Here is a 21,258-nt window from a genome sequence, read left to right on the forward strand (position 1 = left end):
AGAAAGAAAAGCATCAAACTACAATGTTTTAAATGTCCTTCCAAACCTTTAAAGTTTACAAGTCTAAGCAAGTAAGAAATAAACTAGTTTCATGAAGTAGGTTTTTCTGTATTTGTGGCATCATTCCAGGGTAAACAAATATGCAAAAACAAAGATGAAAGCAGTGTAGGAAAAACTATTGTTTTCATCTAATTACAGTCAAGTTTTTTGAAGTTTATATTCCCATTTACTAGGCCTTCAAATGAAAAACATGATTGGAGTGACATTAGCCAATTAACATACAATTGCAACAAAAGAAAATATCTCTAAACAACCTTACATGAAACAGTGCAGAGATCATGTTTAAATATAGGATGAGATGTGGCCTACCAAATACAATTACTGCTTTACAGACATCTGGCATTTAAGTTTAATTTTACACACAAAAAATAGTTAAACAAAGAAACACAGAAGCTTAAGGAAATATTTGCAGATATTAATTGTTAACCTTTAAAAGAGGCTGAGTTTCATCATCATCATTCTGTTCAATTACATTGTTGATCAGATCTTGGTTCATTGGTGGAGTGGATTTACCTAAAGACACAGAAACAGACAATCTGGAAGCTCTTGCTTTCACCATTTTAATTTGTGTTTGGACAGACTCGGACACATCTGTTTCATCAATAATTTCCTCCTGGATTAGCTCTTCAATTACATCTTCCAATGTCACAACTCCTATAACTTGATCGCTAGGAGTAAAAATGGACGTCAACTTGTTTGAAGCTTCTCCTTTTGTCTTTACCACTACAAACATGTGACTTTTGCCCAGTTGAAATAAATTCAGTGCATCATAAAGTGGAGTGTTCTCCTGCACAGCTGGTAGTGGACGATTGTGCTTTTCAAAAACATTCTTGATAGGCAAACGATCCTCGGGGTCAATTTTGATCAAATTTTTTATTAAAATTAGACCTAACAAGTTGGTTGGTGATCCTTCATAGATTGGTACCCTGGAGCGACCATTTGCCACAATCAGATCCATCATCTCATTGTCCATCACCCCATTTAGGTCAAGTGAAAACACACTTTCTATAGGAGTGCATATTTGCTTTACATTTTTGTCTCGCATTGACAAGGCCCCCTTAATCACTAACACCTCATCAGTGGTCAGGGGTTCTTCATTTTCATGATTTTGGTTCTGATGCAGATCAACTAGCTTTCCAAGCTCTGCTCTTCTGAAAAATGTTGTGTGTTCCGTACCAAGCAGACAGTCCAGCAATTTGGCTATTGGCCATGAAATAATAAATGTTAAACCAATCAAAAACCACACCAAAGGTGACAATGTTGCACCAATGGCAAGGCCATATCGTGTACATAGAGCTTGGGGAACAACTTCACCAAATATGAGAACAGCTGTAACAGACACAATAATAGCTGTAAGAGGGTTGGAAATTTTGTCAAGAAAAAGAGGCATGCTTTCCACTGCTGCAGCATTGGACAATAGTAAAGTCACTAAAAGCAAATGGTGTCGTTTTACAAGGGGAAGAATTTTTTTTGCATAGACTTGTTCCTTTGGTTTTCCATCAGTAGACAAAATTGTCAGGCTCATTTTGTCCAGAGATAAAAGTCCCATTGTTAAGCCACTCATTAAACCTGCTATCAGTACCAAAGCCACATATATGGCAAGATATATCCAAAACCATTTGCTGTGGTATGATATGACAGCAGTTGGAAAATACTCTGTTCCATTGCAATTTATAGCCTCACTAGTCGTCTCAAAACAGGTAATGTTTGGCAAAGATGTAACCATTGTTGTCACTTAGCGCACAACAGTTTTTATAGACAATAACTAATGAGCGTAATAACTTCCTTCCTGTAATAACAAGCGTTAACTAAAGTTGAATAGCAAACTCTTTCCAACACCAAAGCAATAAAATCGAATATTATTTACAATTAACTTCTTTTAAATGTCGTTCACAAACAATCATCCCAACTTGCTCAATTGCTCATATCCGCAATCACCAACGCAAAAAGTGTAACGTGCTTGTAGTATTGGCAACTTGTTGCAACTGCGCTGCGGTATTTTTTCACACAAAACGAGGCTATCAACATAAAATTGTTCTGTACCATGAAAAGGTGAAACGTTCTTTGAGCAACTCGCCCTAGCCATGATTTGATGATTCACATTGCAAAATATTGTTCTTTGTTTTCAGAATAAACGACTTCCGGTAGCAAGGCAGTTTAGCAAAACAGCACTTTGCATTGATGATGAAAAGTGATACCGATCTCGTTGTCAATAAATAACAGGTTGCAGCCATCACGTTTGGCATTCGTGCAGATCTTACACATGGTAAACCCAGTAAAACACTCGCACTGACCTCTTCGTGTATGTCGTGTAGCATGATATAAAGAGATTAATTCATGCACGTGGAGCTGGTAAGCAAAGTAACATTAACGGCGCTGGCCTCACTGTAGTCAACTTACACTTATTTTAGTTTCCTGTGGTCGAACACTGTGTGATTGGTTACACACACCATAAACAAAGCGCGAAACGATACCTTTCGATCAGTGAGGAATTCTTGCCGGATACGCTCTTCCGGGAAGAAATCACCGTAAATCTCACCTTGTGTGCTATAACACAATGTTTTTTTTCCTGTAAATCCAATCGTTCCGGAAAGAATTTTTTTCTTTTAACCCTGCTTTCGATAGTAATGAAATTTTTTCGTCACCATCACTAATAGTTTTCCAAGGGCGTAATTGCAGTGAGTCCTCATTGCATGTTGTTGGCTAGATTGCTTTCGGTTAAGATAGAGCACCTGGCCTATTGATGAGAATACACGCGCTAACAAAAAGGCATTGTGGCTGGTGTTCGTTAGTATGTATATGTACGTGGGTCATGCATGTGTAAACGTCACCAATGATTTACATAGTCCATTATAAGGAAATAACTATTATATGGTCACAATTGAATCTGATCAATGTCCGCTGCAATAGCACTTTGCAACATTAATTTCCTTTCAAAATTACTTTTTGGCTATCTCTGCAGAGGTGGGATTCAGGCGGTTCCTGCGAACCGGTTTCCCGGATTCAATGACCTACACGCGAAGCAGCTACGTGAACATATGTACTTCGATCATTGTATTCCCGTGGTTACTACAGCATGCTGTTAGTGAGAGAACCGGATGACAAATTATTTGAATCCCACCACTGTGTCGCTGTCGAAAACGCGGTACTACACCCACACATTTTTTGCAAATTTTATTGCTTGAAGCGAACAAGATCAGCATGCAGACATCAAGTTTCCATTTTTGTTTGCTTGTTGCCAACATTTTTGTTTTCTTTTCTCAATGCCCATATCTGAATATATGCCTCCGAAAGAGTGATCATTTGTGGCAGTATATCGGCAACGTGCAGATCCTGTAGCTCATACCACTGATTCGAACCCTGTTGAAACAATAAAATAAAACCTAGTCAAAAGAGGAAAATAAAAAAACTCTTCATCTAAATTTGTATATTCTGTAATGAAATACGATTTTTTTCCGATTGCAAAACGGTACAGCTCAAAGCTTGACTGCAGTGTTGGTTTGGAATGAGCCAGACACGCGCTGTTGGCCGGCTGAATATTTGCTTATTTTCGCCGGCGTGCACGCACCCACATAAACAAAACAAACGTGGGCTTGGCCTTGGCAAAATAAAAATAATTCAACGTAGTGATTGGGCCATTCTAATCTTGTGGGTTCATAATGAACTTTAAACATCCTGTTGGAAGTTACTGGTTATTTTAGAAGCAATACACTTGCCGGGTGTAAAACATGGGCTCTGTACGACCCCTTTCCTTCGTTGGGATCACCGTCGTGGACAATGTTTGCCACCAAATCGTAGCAAGTGTTTGGTACATTGGCGTCGGCTGCAATCAGCTCCTCCAAGTCGATGTTCCTACGTCAAAAGGTTTTTTACATTATAGAAAGAGTCATTATCTTTATATTTATTTTTTATTTAGACCAGTGGTTCTCAACTGGCGGTCTGCCGTAACTTCAGAACGTTTTTTTTTATAAATTCAAAAAACATTGTGTCCTGCACACCCCGTATTTAAACATCGGCGTTAAGTAAATTCCCGTTAAACCGAAAGACTACCCTGACGTCACGAAAAGGGATCGGTCACAACAAAAAGGTTGAGAACCACTGCTTTAGGGCGACGAGATTTTTTTGCCAAAATACAGTAATGTCATAATATTTTATTTTAAAGTATGCGATGTAGGTTTCAAATCTACACCAATCTCCGAAATCTACACAGATCTGCTCCAAAGTATGAACATCAAAGAAATATAAGGATCAGGAGTAACTAACAACAAATTGTCTTGCAACAAGCCGTTAATTTGAGGAACAATGTTCGTCTGTAACCAAAACTTCAGGGAAAACATTAGTTTCGCAGTCGCTGCCTTAAATTAGCAACTTGTTTACATACTTTACAGGGAAGTTGACGATCGTTGGGTTTTTCTCAGTGAAAAAGAGATTTCTTGTAAAGCGCTTGATGTAGAATATCAGATAGGGTGGAAGGTGGGTCAGCTCGAATCTTTTCATTGTGGAATCTCTTTTTCCTTTGTATTCCTAAACAAAAAAGCGTACGTGGCGGGTCACGGTTAATTATAGGAACAAATTAACGAATGGAAAGTTCCATGTCTTAAGGTCATCCGCGTTTATAGCATCTACGCGTTTTAAAAAGGTATTATTACGTTTGTTAAAACAATTAAAAATTTTTTAAATTCATTTAATATTTTTTAAAGCGTAATACAATTGCGTGGCACCAGATTTTTGTCCTTTTACTGCATTTTTAGCACATGCACCTTCTCAACTAATCCGTTGAATTTGGCCAGCAATGTTGAGAGAGGAATTTGTGGGATGATGTTGTGTTCCAACTCATCTTTGTATAGTGGAGCAGCAGGGAGATCAAGGGCCAAGTACAAAAATGGGGTCTTTGTCATTTTTTCCTGGTACTCCTCGGTTTTAAGGAGTTCATGTTTCTGTTCGTCAGACTGAAAGAAAATAATTATTACGAATTACGAATCCTTCTGTTACAAAACTATCCATGATCATTGCCTGGTACGTTCATTAAAATGACACAGACACAAGTGGAAAATTAGAAACATAAATAATAATTACCAGTTCTGGGTTTGGAATTTTCCTGGAAAATACTTTCATCTCTCCTTGAAACGTCTTAGTAACAATGCCTAAAATTGTATCGAAAACACAGACACATGTTGATTGCATTTTTTTGCTCCAAATTGTAATGCAAAGTACAGATTCAGCAAGTTTTAAGTTTTATAAAAAAAAATTTAAGAACACAAGTTAGTTATGTTTTGTATGTGATATTTTCTTGGATTTAAGCTACATTTGAAGGAAATGCACAATACATACTGCTGCTTCGTTTTTTAGTTCCATTTAAAGCAATGTGTAATGAGTTGAGAAACCACCCAAGTAACTCCAAAGGATCTCCCTGTTTGGTAATTTGAAATCTTTTTCTTGAACACAATACAATGCTTTGCAACATCTCATGAGGCGACACATGTGCCTAAAACATGTGAAAATAAATCTGCTTTAACTTTTTCATGTAGTTTAGCGGGAATAATTGAAAATATTAAATATGAGTACTTACCTTGAAGTTTCTAGGATTCCACAACTTTCTGATAAGTTCACCAAACCTAATACACAAGAAAATATACTCTATTTAAAAAGATTTGGCTAACAGTAGCAGAAGTAGCCATTTTCCAACTAAGACCAGCAAGAAATGTATACAGGAAGTTTAGTGCAGTTTTGTCGATCAGTCTGGTGGCACAAGACACAGTCAAAAATACATTGGCATTATGTCCATGCATTTCAGAAGCACAACATGTTAAAAGACCTCTAATGTCCTGCACTGCCTTCTAGAGTATATATGTACTCCTGTTCTGAACACAAACATCACATACCTTTGTGTTAGAAGAATCATTATATCACCAGGAGGTCTTTTTAGGTGAGTGTAATTTTCCTCCCGTAGAAAATAGTCACGTAATGGTGGGACATTAGAGAGTGCCTAGAAAAATACATACATATTCTTTACATCTTTCATTTTACATTAAAAAATGTAACTTAAAAACTTGCATGTAAGATAACATTGCAGTAGTCATTGGCCTTGATATTGTTTAATCCCACAATCCCAGGGAGATAGGTTGCTCCATCATAGGCTCGAGAAATTTTTGATTCAACATCCAGTTGCTTGATTTGCAGTTTGGTGAATGTTGGGTTTAGTACATACTGCAAAACATACAAAAATTAAAAACATGGTCTGTTAAGGTACCTGGCTGCAAAAATGTAAAAACACTGTTGTATGGTGGCACAACTGAGAACTTACTGTAATGTCATCAAGGGAAGAGTCAATAATCTGATAGTTATCTGGCAGACAATAGAACTTTAGTGTGTACAAGTTGAGAAAAACATGGTGGTTTACTTCCACGCTGTGCGTATATGCATGAGACTTTCGTCCTCTGCCCTGTGACATAAACAAGTTTCAACACCTTCATCATGCCACTTTTTGATCGATCGATGAAGTGTCAAATAAACATACCTGGAAATACTTCCCGCACACCAGACAAGCATATACATTCAAATGTGAAAGTGATACTGAACACAGTTTTTCAAAGTCAAAATCCAAAACACTCCTGAAAGCAACATAAAAGAATTGAATTTAAGAATTTACAAAAAAATTATAATGGGCTATAGTTACAAATCAAGGTAAGTCAATATTTTAGCATCCGGTTCTCTCACTAGCAGCATGCCACAGTAACCACGGGAATATAATGCTCAAAGTGATTCATATATCTATACATATGCTTTTTAACAACTAGCATAACCAGTTCATGTAGGTCATTAAATTACAAAAAACGATTCATGTGAACTGGCTAAATCCCAACACTGATGTAAGTGTTATTTGAATAAACAAAATTTCAAAAGTAACTGGTGAATACTTTTAACATCTGACAGACCAGAACAAACACCACAGGCTACCTGTATATTGTATCAAGATAAGGGCAACTTCTACTGCGATCAACATTGTTGTCAGCCTTGTAATAATATTCATCTTCTCCAGATGAATAATCTTCTACCAGTTCTTGTTTAATGTTGACAGCATCCAAAACCTTTTTCTTGTCTTGGACATCCTTCTCTTCGCTGATCTTCCTTTTCTTGCCCTGGGCATAACAACAAACAAAAGTGTTAAATATTACTTTGCATAAGTAATTCACTTGTTCAAAAAACTAACCTGCAAAATTTTTGCACTTTTCTGTTTTTCAGACATGTTGTTTAGTCGCTAGCTAAAGAAAGACAAGTCTGCATAATTATAGTTAGGCCTGTTCAAAAGCATTAACATTGAGATATTAACTAAACTACTATGAGAGGACAAAACGTACTGCAACAATTAACATAGGCGTGACCTTTTTTTTAATCAACGAATTTTGTTTGCAGTTATAACAATTTTCTCAAATGTTTGCCAAAAATAAACAAAAACACAGAGGATTACAAACACATCTAAGCAATTAAAATCAAGGAACCACCGCAGGTACACATGCCGTCACGCACCAATGCGTAGGCGTCGGTCTGGATGCACTCAAGCATTAACTACAAACAGAACAGGCATAACGTAATGCAACAATCACACCTAACCGGGACACGCATGTGCAGTATGTAATATAAAGGTATCTGCTTCACTTGGATTAAAATGAGCAGTTCCTTACTTTCACGTGTAGTTTTTCATCAACCCCATAATCGTACAACGGTGATTTGCAATTGGCGGTTAAAATACACCCGAAGGAACGAACAAAAGCGGTGAGTACTTTGCCAACTGCATTATGTTATGTTGGTATGATGACCAACCTCCAACAAAATTCAAGAGGCTTTTTGAAATTATCTCATATTAAACACCAAGAATGCCGAGTTTAACTTTGATTTTAATATTGTGCAGTGTCAAGGACACTGTGGCAAATTTCCTGAAAAAACGTCACAAGCTGAAGAGCAAGTTTTATGATGCTCCAGTAACCAAAACTTCCCCAGTGACCTCCATTCAACTAAGTGGTGGCAAACTTAAACCACAGATTAACAAGAACATCTTGTTAAGAGAGCGGACTGTTAGGGCTGTCCTGATTAGAGAAATACAGGTGCTAATATAGAAGTAGTTTATGTTTATTTTTTATGAAAGTGTATAGCATATCTGTGAAGGTTTGTTCAAATCCTGTGAATGCATGACAAAATCTGTGTTACTCTTTAAAGCAGATTTCCAATCAATAACAACAGGATATTGTCATATTAATTTCATTCCTTAAAATGTTGTTGTTTGTTTAAACAGGAAATTATAGATTCCGACCAAGTTTCCCAAGAATTACAAACTTTGGGTGTACATATTACTGCGGTTGCAATGAACTCAAAACATAGTGCTTCTGTTTTCTGGGAGTCCTTAGGCGCCGAACAAGACGTTCACATACAAGAGTTACTAAACAGGTGGTGTGAAGTATTAGTGCTTGCTTTTAAGTTTTAAAATTTGTGTTTGGGGTACAGAAACGTGCATTATTACACATACAATAGTTATTCTGTATTTTTGTATTATGTACAGAGACTCTGGGCTTATTAGGCACATTCTTATGCATAACCATGTCATTGGTCAAGTTCCCCGGCTACGCTTTGTAGTAGATGCAAACATGGCTGTTGCAAACCAGCTGAAAAAAATTTTCTCAGAGCTTAAACTTGATGAACCAAGCCCTGTTGGTAAGATAAAAAAAATACCTAATTTAACTGTATTTGTTATGGGAAAAGTTCATCATGTTTATTTTCTTGTGCAGAAGAAGAAACCCCAAAATCAAGCAGAAAAATATTCTCAACTATTGCATTAACTCCTTCGGAGAGAATCTTTGGGATAGACCACAATTTACTGAACAAGAAAGTAGTGTTGTCCAAACAGGCAAATGTTACTCACTCAGACTGTCAAAGTTTGCCACCTAAAGGCATTCTTTTGAGCACCAATGAAGGTGATAGCTGACATAACAATAATGGTTGCTGTCTACAACTTGTGGAGCGTGCGAAAAGTGGTAATGGTTTGTGGTAAACCAGTTGCATTTATGTGTAAGTATGTATTACAAAAAGGTGCTTCAAAATTTGATCAGGAAAACACGATAATAAACATTTGCAGAGAATTTAAACGGCTTCATTGATTAATGTTAGTGCAACATTGCAACTTTAACATGAAATTTATAGTTCAATTGAAGAAAGGATTTGGGTATTATGAACTGCTGCAAAGAATATGAAATATATCTATTCAACACTAACTATAAAAAATTCACTTCACCATAAATCACCTAAACAACAAAATGATGGTATTACAGAAGAACTAAAGTAAAAAGGTTTACAGTTATTAAAACAACAGCAAGAAACCTAGAATTGTACTAAACAAATTGAAGCACCAATATAAATATTCTTTACAGCTCATCTTTTTCTTGCACAGGCAAGTTGTCAAGAATTTTGTTGACAAACTTTTTCAGCTCTTCTTTGTTTCTTTCCCCTGAAAATTTACCTATTTTTTCCCCGTCTTTAAAAAGCAGCAATGTGGGATAACCTTGTACCTGAAAAATTGTTGCTTCCAGTTACTGCTTAAATAGTATAACATACTACATCGCGCTTCACAAAGATCAAAGTATTGCTTAAAAATGAAAATAATACTGCTGGATACTTAGCTCACCTCATACTTTTTGCACAGAGGCCCATGTACAGTGCAGTCTACTTTCCCAACTTGCACATTGTGTGTGTTGGAAATTGGTTCAAGGGAAAGCTCATCCCAAGTGGGAGCTAATCTCTTGCAAAATCCACACCATGGTGCAAAAAACTTGATAAATGTAACATCAACAGCTGTGTGGAAGTCAAAGTTGTCCTCCCCAATCTCAATAACAGAAGTAGGCTTCTGCAGCAAAAGCATACCACTTATAGCCAGTCTGGCAAAATAGGTTTAGCAAACTTTTTAGTTTGGTAAACATAAAAAATCTTTTTGGCTTACCTTTTCTTCTTCTGGTTCTTTGTCCTTTTGTTGTTTCTGAAACAAATGTTTCACTTTGCAGTAAAATTTATAATGCAGTTTTTCGCAAGCATGAAACTTGCTTTCATCACAAACACACAAGTTAATGCTGACAATACCTGTTCTTCTTGGGGTTTTGTATCTTTCTCTGTGGGTGGGGTAGCATCAATACGTTCCTCATCTCCATTTTGGTCCTCTGTGGTAGATGTCATTTTAGCAATAAATGTTTCAAAGCTGTTAGTGTCTCTTCCACCCTGAACATACATAAATATTTACACAAAGCCAACATGATTGCAACAAAACTAGTCTATTTATTCTATACAGCTCCTCCTTTGGTTAAATTTTTAATTTAGCAGAAAGACCAATAAGATTGTATAATGTTAATACTTGATGTATGCAAGATTTCTAACCAACCTGGTATTTTTGTGACATCTTTCCATGATGAAACCACATCAGAGTAGGGTAACCTTTCACGCTATGTGCAGAACAAGTTTTTCCGTGTGCAGTGCAATCAATCTTCAGATAACAAAAGATTCAAATAAATTTAGCATAGAAGGTCACTAGTGTACAGCAGACAAGTTTATGTTGCATTTGGAAAAATAACGGTCTTTCCAAATTAGCCCCTGTATTTTCTATGACTGGCCTAGAATAAAGTTTAAATACTTACCCTCCCAATTTTAACATGGTCAGGGTTTTGGTCTGAAGGTATGTGAGCTTTCGCAAGCTCTTTCCATGTTGGCTCCATTCTCCTACAATGTCCACACCAGGGGGCATAAAACTTTATAAAATGGTGGCCTTCCTGGATGTGGTTGTCAAAGCTATCAGATGTAATATCATACAATCCATCTTCATGTTCCAAAGGACCTTCTTTGGGCTCGACAACTGGATCAGATAATCCCATAACAACCTTCCGCAATGCATCAATATCCCGAGCACCAGTATGTCTAATGGGTTCCTTTCCAGGGTGGTACAGCTTTAACCTAGAACAAGGATGAATGTAAAATTCCTTGTATGATACATTTCTTTCGCAAGTTGGCTTACGTGGGATATCCCAAAACGCCCTCGTCAGAGCAAAGCTTGGTTTCTTTGGTGCAATCCACCTGTGCAAAAATTCATTGATAGTAAACATGTATTGTAGAGTAATACAAAAACACCTTTGCCAATGTCATTTCAACGGCATCATCCGGATTGATTTCTTCCGACAACTTTGTCCAAATTGGAGTTAGCCTTTGGCAGTGACCACACCTTTTGCAAACACATGGTACATTTCAACAAAAGCAATTAACATTTATTAAATTCACTTCAATATTTATAATGCAAGTATTTTATCAACAAGACTGACTGGTGTCAATTTATTTTAATTCAAGCATGATGTAAATTGTTATTACCAAGGTGCATAGAACATAACAAAATGTGGTGTTTTGCCGACATTTTCCTGAAACAAATTTTCTGAATAAATTAGCACTTCGCCCTCCTTCTCCGTTTGTTGCGTCACATCTTGGCAAAAGGCACTCACTGCCAAAACCAATACCGTCACCACTGTAAAATAGTTAAACGCCATTTTCTACTGGTTACTGGTCCAATGCCCCAACTTCACATAAATGGTATTCAAAGTACGTATACTAACGACCGTTCAAAGTACTCGACACGTTCGATCAACGTGTCAATTGAATCAAATTTGGTGGAACAATGAAGCTGTGTGCTCGTCGACCAATCACAGCAGGTTGACCTGTTGTGGCTTTTGTGTTGGTCGCGTGTGGGTCGGCGTCGCGGGACTTTAGATTCGGCCCTTTTGGGCCCCTAAAGGGCACTGGTCTTTTGGAATATTGAATTGCATTCAAATTTTTACAAATAAGAAAATAGGAAAGAGGACTGGTGATAATATAGCAGTTATCCTTAACAGGCTAGATTGGAGGTCGGCGACTTTTGAGCTTTGTAGCAGTTGTAGCATTTTCAGTGTGTTCTTCGAAATCCCCGTATATATGACACCAACAGGTGAAACAATCTTTTATTGCAGTGAATGCTGTAAACCACGCCCCTGGTGTCAAGCGTATGCAGCGTCCATATTCGTTTGGAATTGTGGTCGTGTGCTATGGCCGGTCGTACAAAAACCTCAATGTCAAAGCCACTAAGCAAACGCTTCAACGTTTCGGGAAGTCCAGAAACATATGGCAGAACAACTACACCCGTGGATTGCTCTTTATCACATTTTCGCGACGAGCTACGATTACGTCGGAGGAAGGAACGGGGATAACCGTTCGGGAGAGGCGCCTTATGATAAGCTCGAAATGAGAGACTTTGTTTACAGCATTCCCTGCGGGGGGTTTATTGGAGAAACTGGTCGTACGCAAGGAGAACACGAGCGGGACGTGACCAAACACGAGACACACGGTCGACTTTAAAACACGGTGATTTTGGGCTGAGAAACGGACAGAAACTCTAGACCAGCGTGGTTCAAGTGCAGGCCCGCGATTTAATTTTCGATGGCCCGCGAATTGTAACCTGACTTGGAAACACAACTTTGCATGACTGTCTTCGCATGGCCACAACCAAAATTCCCGTGGACACGGCCGCTGTGTCGCATTAAATTAAGATTAATTTTGTATTATTGTACTAGCAAATACCAAGTTTGTATCTAAATAAATTGTATTCCGTAATTCCGTGTATAGGTACGTTTTATCAAAATGATTACAGTAACACGGGCCCGCGGGATAAACAAACGGTTTGCTATGACAGCGGCAAAATTTAGCTCGACCACACTGATCTAGACAATAAGAGAAAAATATTTGAGTCGTTGAATATATATGCGTATGCGTCATCACTGACTGATAAAAAACAAACGCTGTTTTCCCCTGTGTACCGACACTTGCTGGGCCTTTCTGTCCCTGCACCCCGTGAATATCATGTTCCTAAAACAGAGATAAGTAGAGCGCCGTTTGTGGTTGCCGGGAATTCTATTGCAAATGTGTTCTTCCTGCCTTTCTTTATCTTTCCTTATTTCTTCTTTTCTACTCCTGCGTTTCTCTTTTTATGCGCTTCGACTTAGAAGACAACCGGAACTTTGATACTTACAAATATTATTGTCAGAAGAGCAGTCTGATAAATGATAAACATGCCTTGCAGCATCAGCAGTGATGAATTGCACTGAAACATGTTGAAGCCACAAAACTTAATATGGGTTATTTTGATTGGGGATGCACCGAAACTTCGGCTTGCCGAAATACTCGATCGAAACCGACTTTTTCTGCATGCATCACCGCGATGCGTGTAGTTCAGCAGGTATGACCAAGAAATATTGTTCAAACTGTACGAAAAGCTTCGTACATTTCTTTCTATAGTCACAAAAATGATGAATACCAACTTTTTGCGTTTCTTTTAATCACTGGATGATAGTAGATACCGTTCATTGCATGTTTTATTTAAATTCAATGCAATTAGAGATGGATAATATTATTTCAAGTTTATTCGGCAACAGTTTCAGCTGAATAAAAAGCTGTTTCCGTGCATCACTATTGCCAACCATTGGCCTAGGCGGGGCAACCACGAAATCTACTCCAGTCTGCCTCTCAAGTCAACTGAATTATACCGACATCCTTTGTATACAGGTTTACTTTTATTGTAAGCCAAGAGTAACCCCACAGCCGAAAACGGTGCCCCCACACTCTGGAGAAACGGTGCGCAGATTGAAAGTTTACACTACCACGAAATGAACAGTTGTCATAACTTATTTTTCCTCCGAAAATGTTTGCGATGAATTTTAACATTAAACATACTTAAATGAGACAAGTAAACCAAGGACATGCAGAAATCAATTACAGCAACCACTTGAAAATTAAGCCAGAGTCTGTAAAGCTTTGTTTTCCATGTGTGGACATCGACTGCAGTGACAGTCAGTCACTTCTTACCAACCTTCTTGGCCGATTTGGTTTCCTTGCCTGTCTTCTCATTTTTCTCAACGGCCTTGATAACCCCAACAGCAACAGTCTGCCTCATATCTCTTACAGCAAAGCGCCCTGAATAAAACATGGCAACTTTATGTGCAAATAACCATCCAAGGAAAAAAAAGTATCTTACCCAAGGGAGCGTATTTACTGAACGGCTCCACACACATTGGTTTCTGTGGTATCATGGTGACTATCGCTGCATCACCAGACTTCACAAATTTGGGATTATCTTCAATTTTTTTTCCACTTCTTCGGTCAATTTTTTCTTTTAACTCAGCAAACTTGCATGCGATATGAGCTGTATGACAATCCAACACTGGAGAATATCCAGCAGAAATTTGCCCAGGGTGGTTTAACACTATCACCTGTCAACAAAAGTGATGAAATTTTCTCAAGCATTTTTGCTAAAACCGCTTTACCTGTGCTGTAAAGTTTAAGGCACCCTTTGGTGGGTCGTTTTTGGAGTCACCGGCGACATACCCACGTTTAATTTCTTTAACAGAAACATTCTTTACGTTGAATCCAACATTGTCACCAGGCTGTGCTTCCGGCAAACTTTCGTGATGCATTTCAACAGATTTTACTTCAGTGCTAAGTTGGACCGGTGCAAAGGTGATAACAACACCAGGTTTCAAAATACCAGTTTCTACTCTGCCGACTGGCACTGTTCCAATACCTTTGCACAAAGTGTTTGTCAACTCTTTGTATGTGCAAAGCATCATTTTAACTTACCTCCAATTTTGTACACATCCTGTAGTGGCAAACGCAATGCAAGATCGGTTGGTCGCTTTGGTTCCTTAATCTGATCTAAAGCCTCAAGAAGGGTCGAATGTGGATCATTTGCATTTCTGCCGTCTTTTTCCCAGCCTTTGTACCATGGCATGTTGGAAGATGGTCCTATCATGTTGTCACCATGCCATCCAGAAATTGGCACAAAGGGCACTTGTTTGGGATTGTAACCCACTTTCTTTAAGTATGCACCTACTTCCTTCGATATTTCATTGAATCTGTTGATGTTTGGATAGTTTGAACATGCAGTTTGTGGCAAATTGTGTTAAATTTACCTCTTTTCACTGTATTTTGGCTCAGTACTGTCCATTTTGTTAATAGCAACAATCATTTGCTTGACACCAAGGGTGAAGGCAAGAAGTGCATGTTCCCTTGTCTGACCATTTTTGGAAATTCCAGCCTCAAATTCACCAACACCAGCAGCTACAATCAACACTGCACAGTCGGCCTGAAAATGAAAAAAACATGTACTTTTTTAAGTCTCACAGAAGCCATTTGTATGAATATGGAAATATACCTGGGAAGTTCCTGTAATCATGTTCTTAATAAAATCTCTATGCCCAGGTGCGTCAATGATGGTAACATGGAATTTCTCTGTTTGAAATTTCCACAAAGCAATGTCAATGGTAATACCACGTTCACGCTCTGCCTTCAGTTTATCAAGAACCCAGGCGTATTTGAAGGAACCTTTGCCCATCTGGTAAAACCCATGTGTCATAGCACGATTATTATATTATACATTTTTGTAAAATGTAACATTACCTCTTGGGCTTCCTTTTCAAACTTTTCAATGGTTCTCTTGTCAATACCACCGCATTTGTAAATCAAATGACCGGTGGAAGTAGATTTTCCAGAATCGACATGGCCAATAACGACAATGTTAATATGGATCTTTTCTTTCATTTTGTTGGTAGGGGTCAACTGTTGCCGGCTGATGCGTTTTTTATGCTGCACAAATACATATAACTGTTTGATAGAATGTGTATGTCAATTACCTGAACTAGGTTTTTATTGGTTAGATTAGTCATCTCAGTTTCGGATGTACGTGGCCGAATAATAAAAAAAAACGTATGGTACTAAACTTTAAACTAAATCTACCTCACATAACACAACCTCGTACTGCAAAACTTATCGCAAACTACGATTTATTCAGATAAAACAATGTACATCCACTCACCGAGACGTCGCAAATCGAAAGGGCTATTCCTGGTTAACACACGTGACACGGCGAAGCGGCCCGAGAAAAAAGAAATTTTGGTTTCTTCTTTTGTGCAAAGAGGTTGCGCAATTAGGATATGACGCAAGACGCCGACCAGACACGTTGCGAAATATTCACTGAAGCGTGTCTTCCATAAAAATTCTTTGAATTAATGTGCTTAGCGTTATTTCCGCAAGCATACAATTTATTATTTGCATTTATCGTTTGTCGAAAGTTACATGAAATGATTGTGCACTAAACCTTGCATTTTGCGACGTTTATTTTTACAGCCTTTGACAAAATGGTAAAAAGAATAAAACTGGATTTGTTTCAACTTTGTGCAATAAAGGACAAACAGACTTATTGATATTTTTATTGGTAGCCAACAATGTAAAATTATCATGCCTTGAAATATTTTACTTCAATTTAATATTTTGACCTGATAATAACATGAAATATTAGCACTAAAGTGTTTTTACATATATCGAAGTTCTTCTAGTGTAAATCGAACCGCTTGCTTCGGTTCGGGTTAAAAAAAAGGTTTATCCGGTTCGGGTTTTTCAAAAAAAGGTTTATCCGGTTTGGGTTTGTAACATTTATACGCGACGGGTCCAGATTCAGTTCCGGTTCAGGCAAATTCAGTTTGATTCAAAGGTTTGGGTTTATTTCCACTTGACTAAAAATTTCTTTCCACTTATACTTTCAACTGAAAACGTATTTAACACGACAAAACAAAACAAAACACATAAAATATGAGACAGCTATTGTTTTCTTACGCAATTTTATGCTCCATTGATTAGTCACAAATTAATTATTTTAGTTTAGGCAAAAGCAAGACTAAAAGAAGTTTCCGATCGGAAAAGTTATAGCTTAGATTAAAAAACTTTCTGTTTCAGTTTTTTTTTCAGATTAAACATTTGGTTCGGGTTCAGCTGCGATTCACAACAACAAACCGCTTAAACAGGTTCAAGGGTGCAGGTTTAGTTCCGGTTCGACTCCCTGGTATTTATGACAAATATGATTCAACTTTGTGAAATACGTCGTTGCTATCTTGTTTACGCCGTAGCATATTTGTTTAAGTTCTGTGTGAGTCTCAGTTTATTTATTTGCACGGCTGAGCTTCCCAAATGGTGCGTCGCAAGTCTTGAGAGTTTGGAAATTTTGTTTTCTATAAGAAACTGCATTACCTTTCAGCTGTTGCAGAGATAAGAAAACGAATTATTGTATTACGCAAGAGAATTCGTCCCATGCAAGAACGGACAACAATTTTCAGGTGCGTCGTCATAACATTTTGTTAGGGATGTGTGCTACCGGTTCGTGAAAGTGGGGAACCCCCAGTCGTGTGGGATTCGGCTTGTTAAAATTTGAATTCTAAATTTGGTCTTTTGAAATCCCTTTTTGCTGTTTCCCATTCGCACACAGACTTGCTCACGCCTTTGCTCGTTACCTCGTTTTAGTTTCGAATTAGAAACATGTGCAAGTCTGCAATTACAACAACTATCTCTTTGTTTCTGCTTTGTCTTTGGTAATGCCTTATCAATTGCGATGTTTTCCACAAATAAACGACTGATGCCTTTGGTCACAGATTTAGTGTTTTGGTCTCAGAACACAGACAGTTCGATCTCGATATAGTCTCAGACTCAGACCTAAGAGCAGAGGTTCAACCAAACAGTGTTATTTAAAATCTCATTCAAGGACAAATCGGGCTGAAAAAAATTACTGCCCTTTGAAATAAATGACTCCAATTTTATGTCAATGAAATATTTTATCTCCTGTTAAGTAGGCCTACACAGCTTTTACATTTTCAACTGTTTCATGGTCATCTGGTGGTGCATTGGTTTCGGTGGGTTTTTGAACTAACATTTGCAAAACAGGTAAAATGAATAAGACAACGTGAAATCCAAGACCTCGCCCAAAAATCCTTCATTACAAGCCGCTTTGCATGGTACAAACGTAATTGCTGAATGTGTCCAACAAAAAAATCAAGTGCTTTCCCAAAGGTAACGCAAAACGTAACACGAGGAATCAAAAAGTCGCTCTACATAGCTTTGTTGTTGCTTGGATTTGCTGGTTACTCGACTGGATGACGCGCTGCAAATGTAACTCGTCAATCTGGCCATCACCGACAGTTCGAAACAATCTATCTCTTCGTTCGTCAGTTTCAGATGTCTTTCGTATCCGCTCAGCAGCAGAGGTACAATGTTATCCAGTTTGAACCCCCGCGAGTGCGCATAACATAAGGCGAATGCGGCCAGGGTGGCCACTTCGAACACCAATTTGCTCTTCTTCATTTCGGCGAAGTCGATGATTCCTGATGATTATCACACATACATATCAGTAGCTGGCCGATTTCGCAAGACAAAATGTATTTTTGCCGGTTAACAAAATATTTTTTGTGAAATTATAAACATGCGGCCATTTTGCATTGATTGTAAATAGAATTTTGATCTGCATCAGAGCAATTTTTGAATATTTAACTCACCTGAAAGCTTGTAATGTACTGTGAGCTGTTTGGATCGCTCACTAGTTACGATAATATTGCTACAGTTTAAATCGTCGTGAATCACCCCTGCCAGAATATGTAACTTGGTGATTTATAAAAAAGACTAGTGGGCACAAGTATTTCCGTTAATATACTTTCTGATATGTTTACCTGTTCTTAGCTGATTCAGCTTCGGTACAACTGTTTTTTCAAACATTGCAACGACGCACTTGCATAACTCCTGCAAGCTTTCATCCATAATTGTTTTCAACCTTTGTGCAAGATATCGATCAGCAACTTTCTCGAGCATCCACATATTGTCTGACACGTCCCAAGCTTCGTAATTCTGAGTCTGTGCAAAAGTACGAAGGACTCAACAGTAGCAGCCGATATCAGATGGTAAAAACGCTAACCTCAAAGCAGCCAGATTCAGTACGTCAAGAATTAAAAAAAAATTAGTTATGTGAAATTCCCTTACCAAAACTAAAGAATGTAAACTTTGGCTCTTGCCCAACCAAAATAAATTTTGAAAGGTCTAGATTTTTGCAAATGTCCAATTTGTTCTTTAAGTTTTATTTTAACAATTTGCCGTGATGGACATTGGTCGTTTTCTATTTCACAATGCAATGACTTAAACCAAAAACTTATATTTGCTTGACCAGATAAAATATTTGCCCCTTCCAAAATTTCGTCCAGGTAACGCTACCGGCTGATATTCTCCAACCCCACTTACCATTAACTCGCAATTTATTCTCGCAGCCAGTTCAGCAATGCTGTATAAAACTTGCTGAAAATTATCCTCGCCGATTTCGACACTATCGAGAGTTGGTCCGTGCAAATACGACACCATCATCACTAGGTTTGGATCATGTGACTGTCCTATACCAACAGGTTGATTTATAAAATTACTTGTGAAATTGAATTTGTTTTTAAACTCACCGACGTAATTCGATAAAATCCAAGACTTAGTGTGGTTCTTTATTGGGCGTGGTACATTGTAGCCGCGACTACACAGGGCTTGGAGCATGTCACACAGACCCACGTACCTATCTAGAGTTAGGTAAGCATTACTTGAGCGTAAAAACGTGTGTAAAGAAGTGCGGTCTTGAAGCAACGAAAACAAAATTGAAGACGGCACTTTTCCTAGTAGCGCCCTTTCATGCGTTCCCCGCCGCAAGGTCAAAGTCAAGGTCTGTAGAAACGGCGGTACCCGGGCGCTCGTTAAAATGTCGGTGTGAAGTGATGCCTAATGGTTTTGCACATACTGTTTGAGACCAAATTTTGTCTCAGGACCAAACTATCTGTTTCTTATCACTACTGAGCAAATCATTTATCTTACAACATGCTTTTGCTTTTGTTCTCAAATATGAGAAGGTCTATAAATCGTAAGGGTCATATAGTAGCATCACATCTTTTACAATTTTTATGAAAGACTCACAAAACGGAAGGTTAAAATCAGTTCGCTCTCGTACAATACGCGGTTGCAATTTAAAAATAAAACAGTTTTTGTCGGTATCGTCTATGTTCTAAAAATCATAGACGACACCGACACAGTGACCGACTATAGGATAGTGTCATTATAGGAAAGGGAAACTTTAATTTGATCTGTTTCTTTATACACAATTATTTTTGATGAATATTGCAATATTATTATTGTATATTTGGTTTTCAAAAAATATATTTTAGGAGCATTATTGTGTAGCTATGGAGCGTCAAATGTATCTTACCTTGCTGCTTTGATTCGGTGGTGTTGATCACCTTAAGTACGTACTTGCTATCGCCTGAAGTTATCTGGAAATTTTGATCATCGTAACCTGCTAGAGCCGTGACCTTCACCCTTTCTAGACCATACACCGTTTTGGCCAATGTAACAGCGTCTTGATTTGAGTACCTGGGTGTTGTAATTTGATACATGCTGCAACAAATATCTGATTTAAACTAAATATCCTACGCAGTAAAAAACAAAACAAAAATTATTCGTTAATGCTTTTGAACACTGTTGTTTACATTTACATAAACTTTATCTGAATAGCCATATATACAAAAGCCTTATCAACGCTGACTGAGGTTAACGGAAAACCCCTTAAAGTTGGTCAACGCACAGCTATAGCTGCTGTTTGCCAGCTGAGTTAAACATGATCTGCATAATTTCATGCTTCCTTGCTTTGCGGAATTATGTACCCCGTCCTCGGAGCAGCAGACAGCTTAAGAAAAGTGCTGCATTGAAGGTAATAGAAAGTTTCAACTTTACGCATTTAAGGTCTATCGATGTGGATCAAAGGAAACGTTCTGAGATGGGTTTTACTTTGGCCAGCACGGCCGGGTGGCCACCTTTGGTTACATGCAACCTAGCTGTCGCAACCCATCACCTCCCAGTGCGACTGGCTGCGATCCTACGACAGACGGTGATTTTCCGTGAGGAAATCAACTTTACATGGGCGCCTGACTCGATAACTTTTATGGTTTTATGGGTGCCCATGCCATTTCATTTCCTTGTATATTGTTCTTACGCGTAGTTGCTTTTTTCGCAAAATCAACATGATTTGATTTTTGAAGAGCACAGCATTTGTGTTGTGAAATAACCGTTCTTTAAGCGAGGCATTTGCAAACGGGAAAAAAAGCTAATTGTTTGGAAAAACCCTCGCACAAACGCGCAAATAAAACGAAAATACACAACACTAAATGACCGTCGACAAAAGCAGTCGCCTATACGTTATGGCTGCCTAGAGTTTACTGAAAAAAAGTAAATTGTTTAACAAAATTTTGGTTCACATTCACACTT

At 38.1% G+C, this 21,258-nt stretch overlaps 6 protein-coding genes across 6 annotated transcripts; 1 reads left to right on the top strand and 5 right to left on the bottom strand.

The window, feature by feature from the left end:
* Positions 1 to 432: 432 nt before the first annotated feature.
* LOC145910505 (uncharacterized) lies at positions 433 to 1,845 on the bottom strand. The gene has a single exon (XM_082997647.1). The coding sequence runs from the start codon at positions 1,784 to 1,786 to the stop codon at positions 476 to 478; it is 1,311 nt and encodes a 436-aa protein (XP_082853773.1). The 5' UTR covers positions 1,787 to 1,845; the 3' UTR covers positions 433 to 475.
* A 1,388-nt stretch (positions 1,846 to 3,233) lies between these two features.
* On the bottom strand, positions 3,234 to 7,439 carry LOC145910331 (ubiquitin carboxyl-terminal hydrolase 39-like). Its single transcript, XM_082997412.1, has 13 exons — positions 7,271 to 7,439; positions 7,018 to 7,199; positions 6,578 to 6,671; positions 6,365 to 6,502; positions 6,115 to 6,267; positions 5,943 to 6,046; positions 5,630 to 5,675; positions 5,392 to 5,545; positions 5,137 to 5,204; positions 4,821 to 5,009; positions 4,442 to 4,584; positions 3,777 to 3,912; positions 3,234 to 3,420 (listed from the first exon to the last, which is right to left on the bottom strand). Exons 1-13 carry the CDS (start codon positions 7,304 to 7,306, stop codon positions 3,271 to 3,273), a joined length of 1,593 nt encoding a protein of 530 aa, XP_082853538.1. The 5' UTR covers positions 7,307 to 7,439; the 3' UTR covers positions 3,234 to 3,270.
* Positions 7,440 to 7,633: 194 nt separating this feature from the next.
* LOC145910895 (putative ribosome-binding factor A, mitochondrial) lies at positions 7,634 to 9,045 on the top strand. The gene is made up of 5 exons (XM_082998108.1): positions 7,634 to 7,833; positions 7,970 to 8,162; positions 8,351 to 8,502; positions 8,615 to 8,766; positions 8,841 to 9,045. The coding sequence occupies exons 1-5, from the start codon at positions 7,727 to 7,729 to the stop codon at positions 9,035 to 9,037; spliced, it is 801 nt and encodes a 266-aa protein (XP_082854234.1). The 5' UTR covers positions 7,634 to 7,726; the 3' UTR covers positions 9,038 to 9,045.
* A 68-nt stretch (positions 9,046 to 9,113) lies between these two features.
* LOC145910894 (thioredoxin domain-containing protein 5-like) lies at positions 9,114 to 12,296 on the bottom strand. Its single transcript, XM_082998107.1, has 9 exons — positions 11,452 to 12,296; positions 11,218 to 11,308; positions 11,105 to 11,163; positions 10,731 to 11,043; positions 10,478 to 10,579; positions 10,183 to 10,317; positions 10,046 to 10,081; positions 9,734 to 9,952; positions 9,114 to 9,617 (listed from the first exon to the last, which is right to left on the bottom strand). Exons 1-9 carry the CDS (start codon positions 11,622 to 11,624, stop codon positions 9,474 to 9,476), a joined length of 1,272 nt encoding a protein of 423 aa, XP_082854233.1. The 5' UTR covers positions 11,625 to 12,296; the 3' UTR covers positions 9,114 to 9,473.
* A 1,361-nt stretch (positions 12,297 to 13,657) lies between these two features.
* LOC145911530 (elongation factor 1-alpha-like) lies at positions 13,658 to 16,078 on the bottom strand. Its single transcript, XM_082998914.1, has 8 exons — positions 15,974 to 16,078; positions 15,559 to 15,744; positions 15,314 to 15,493; positions 15,072 to 15,244; positions 14,740 to 15,014; positions 14,427 to 14,683; positions 14,138 to 14,372; positions 13,658 to 14,076 (listed from the first exon to the last, which is right to left on the bottom strand). Exons 2-8 carry the CDS (start codon positions 15,697 to 15,699, stop codon positions 13,958 to 13,960), a joined length of 1,380 nt encoding a protein of 459 aa, XP_082855040.1. The 5' UTR covers positions 15,700 to 15,744; positions 15,974 to 16,078; the 3' UTR covers positions 13,658 to 13,957.
* A 1,898-nt stretch (positions 16,079 to 17,976) lies between these two features.
* On the bottom strand, positions 17,977 to 20,390 carry LOC145911849 (hydroxylysine kinase-like). Its single transcript, XM_082999290.1, has 6 exons — positions 20,204 to 20,390; positions 19,416 to 19,526; positions 19,210 to 19,355; positions 18,648 to 18,828; positions 18,477 to 18,563; positions 17,977 to 18,305 (listed from the first exon to the last, which is right to left on the bottom strand). Exons 1-6 carry the CDS (start codon positions 20,388 to 20,390, stop codon positions 17,977 to 17,979), a joined length of 1,041 nt encoding a protein of 346 aa, XP_082855416.1.
* Between the last annotated feature and the right edge of the window lie 868 nt (positions 20,391 to 21,258).

This window comes from Ascidia mentula, chromosome 8 (assembly GCF_947561715.1).
Source record: "Ascidia mentula chromosome 8, kaAscMent1.1, whole genome shotgun sequence".
Taxonomy (NCBI): domain Eukaryota; kingdom Metazoa; phylum Chordata; class Ascidiacea; order Phlebobranchia; family Ascidiidae; genus Ascidia; species Ascidia mentula.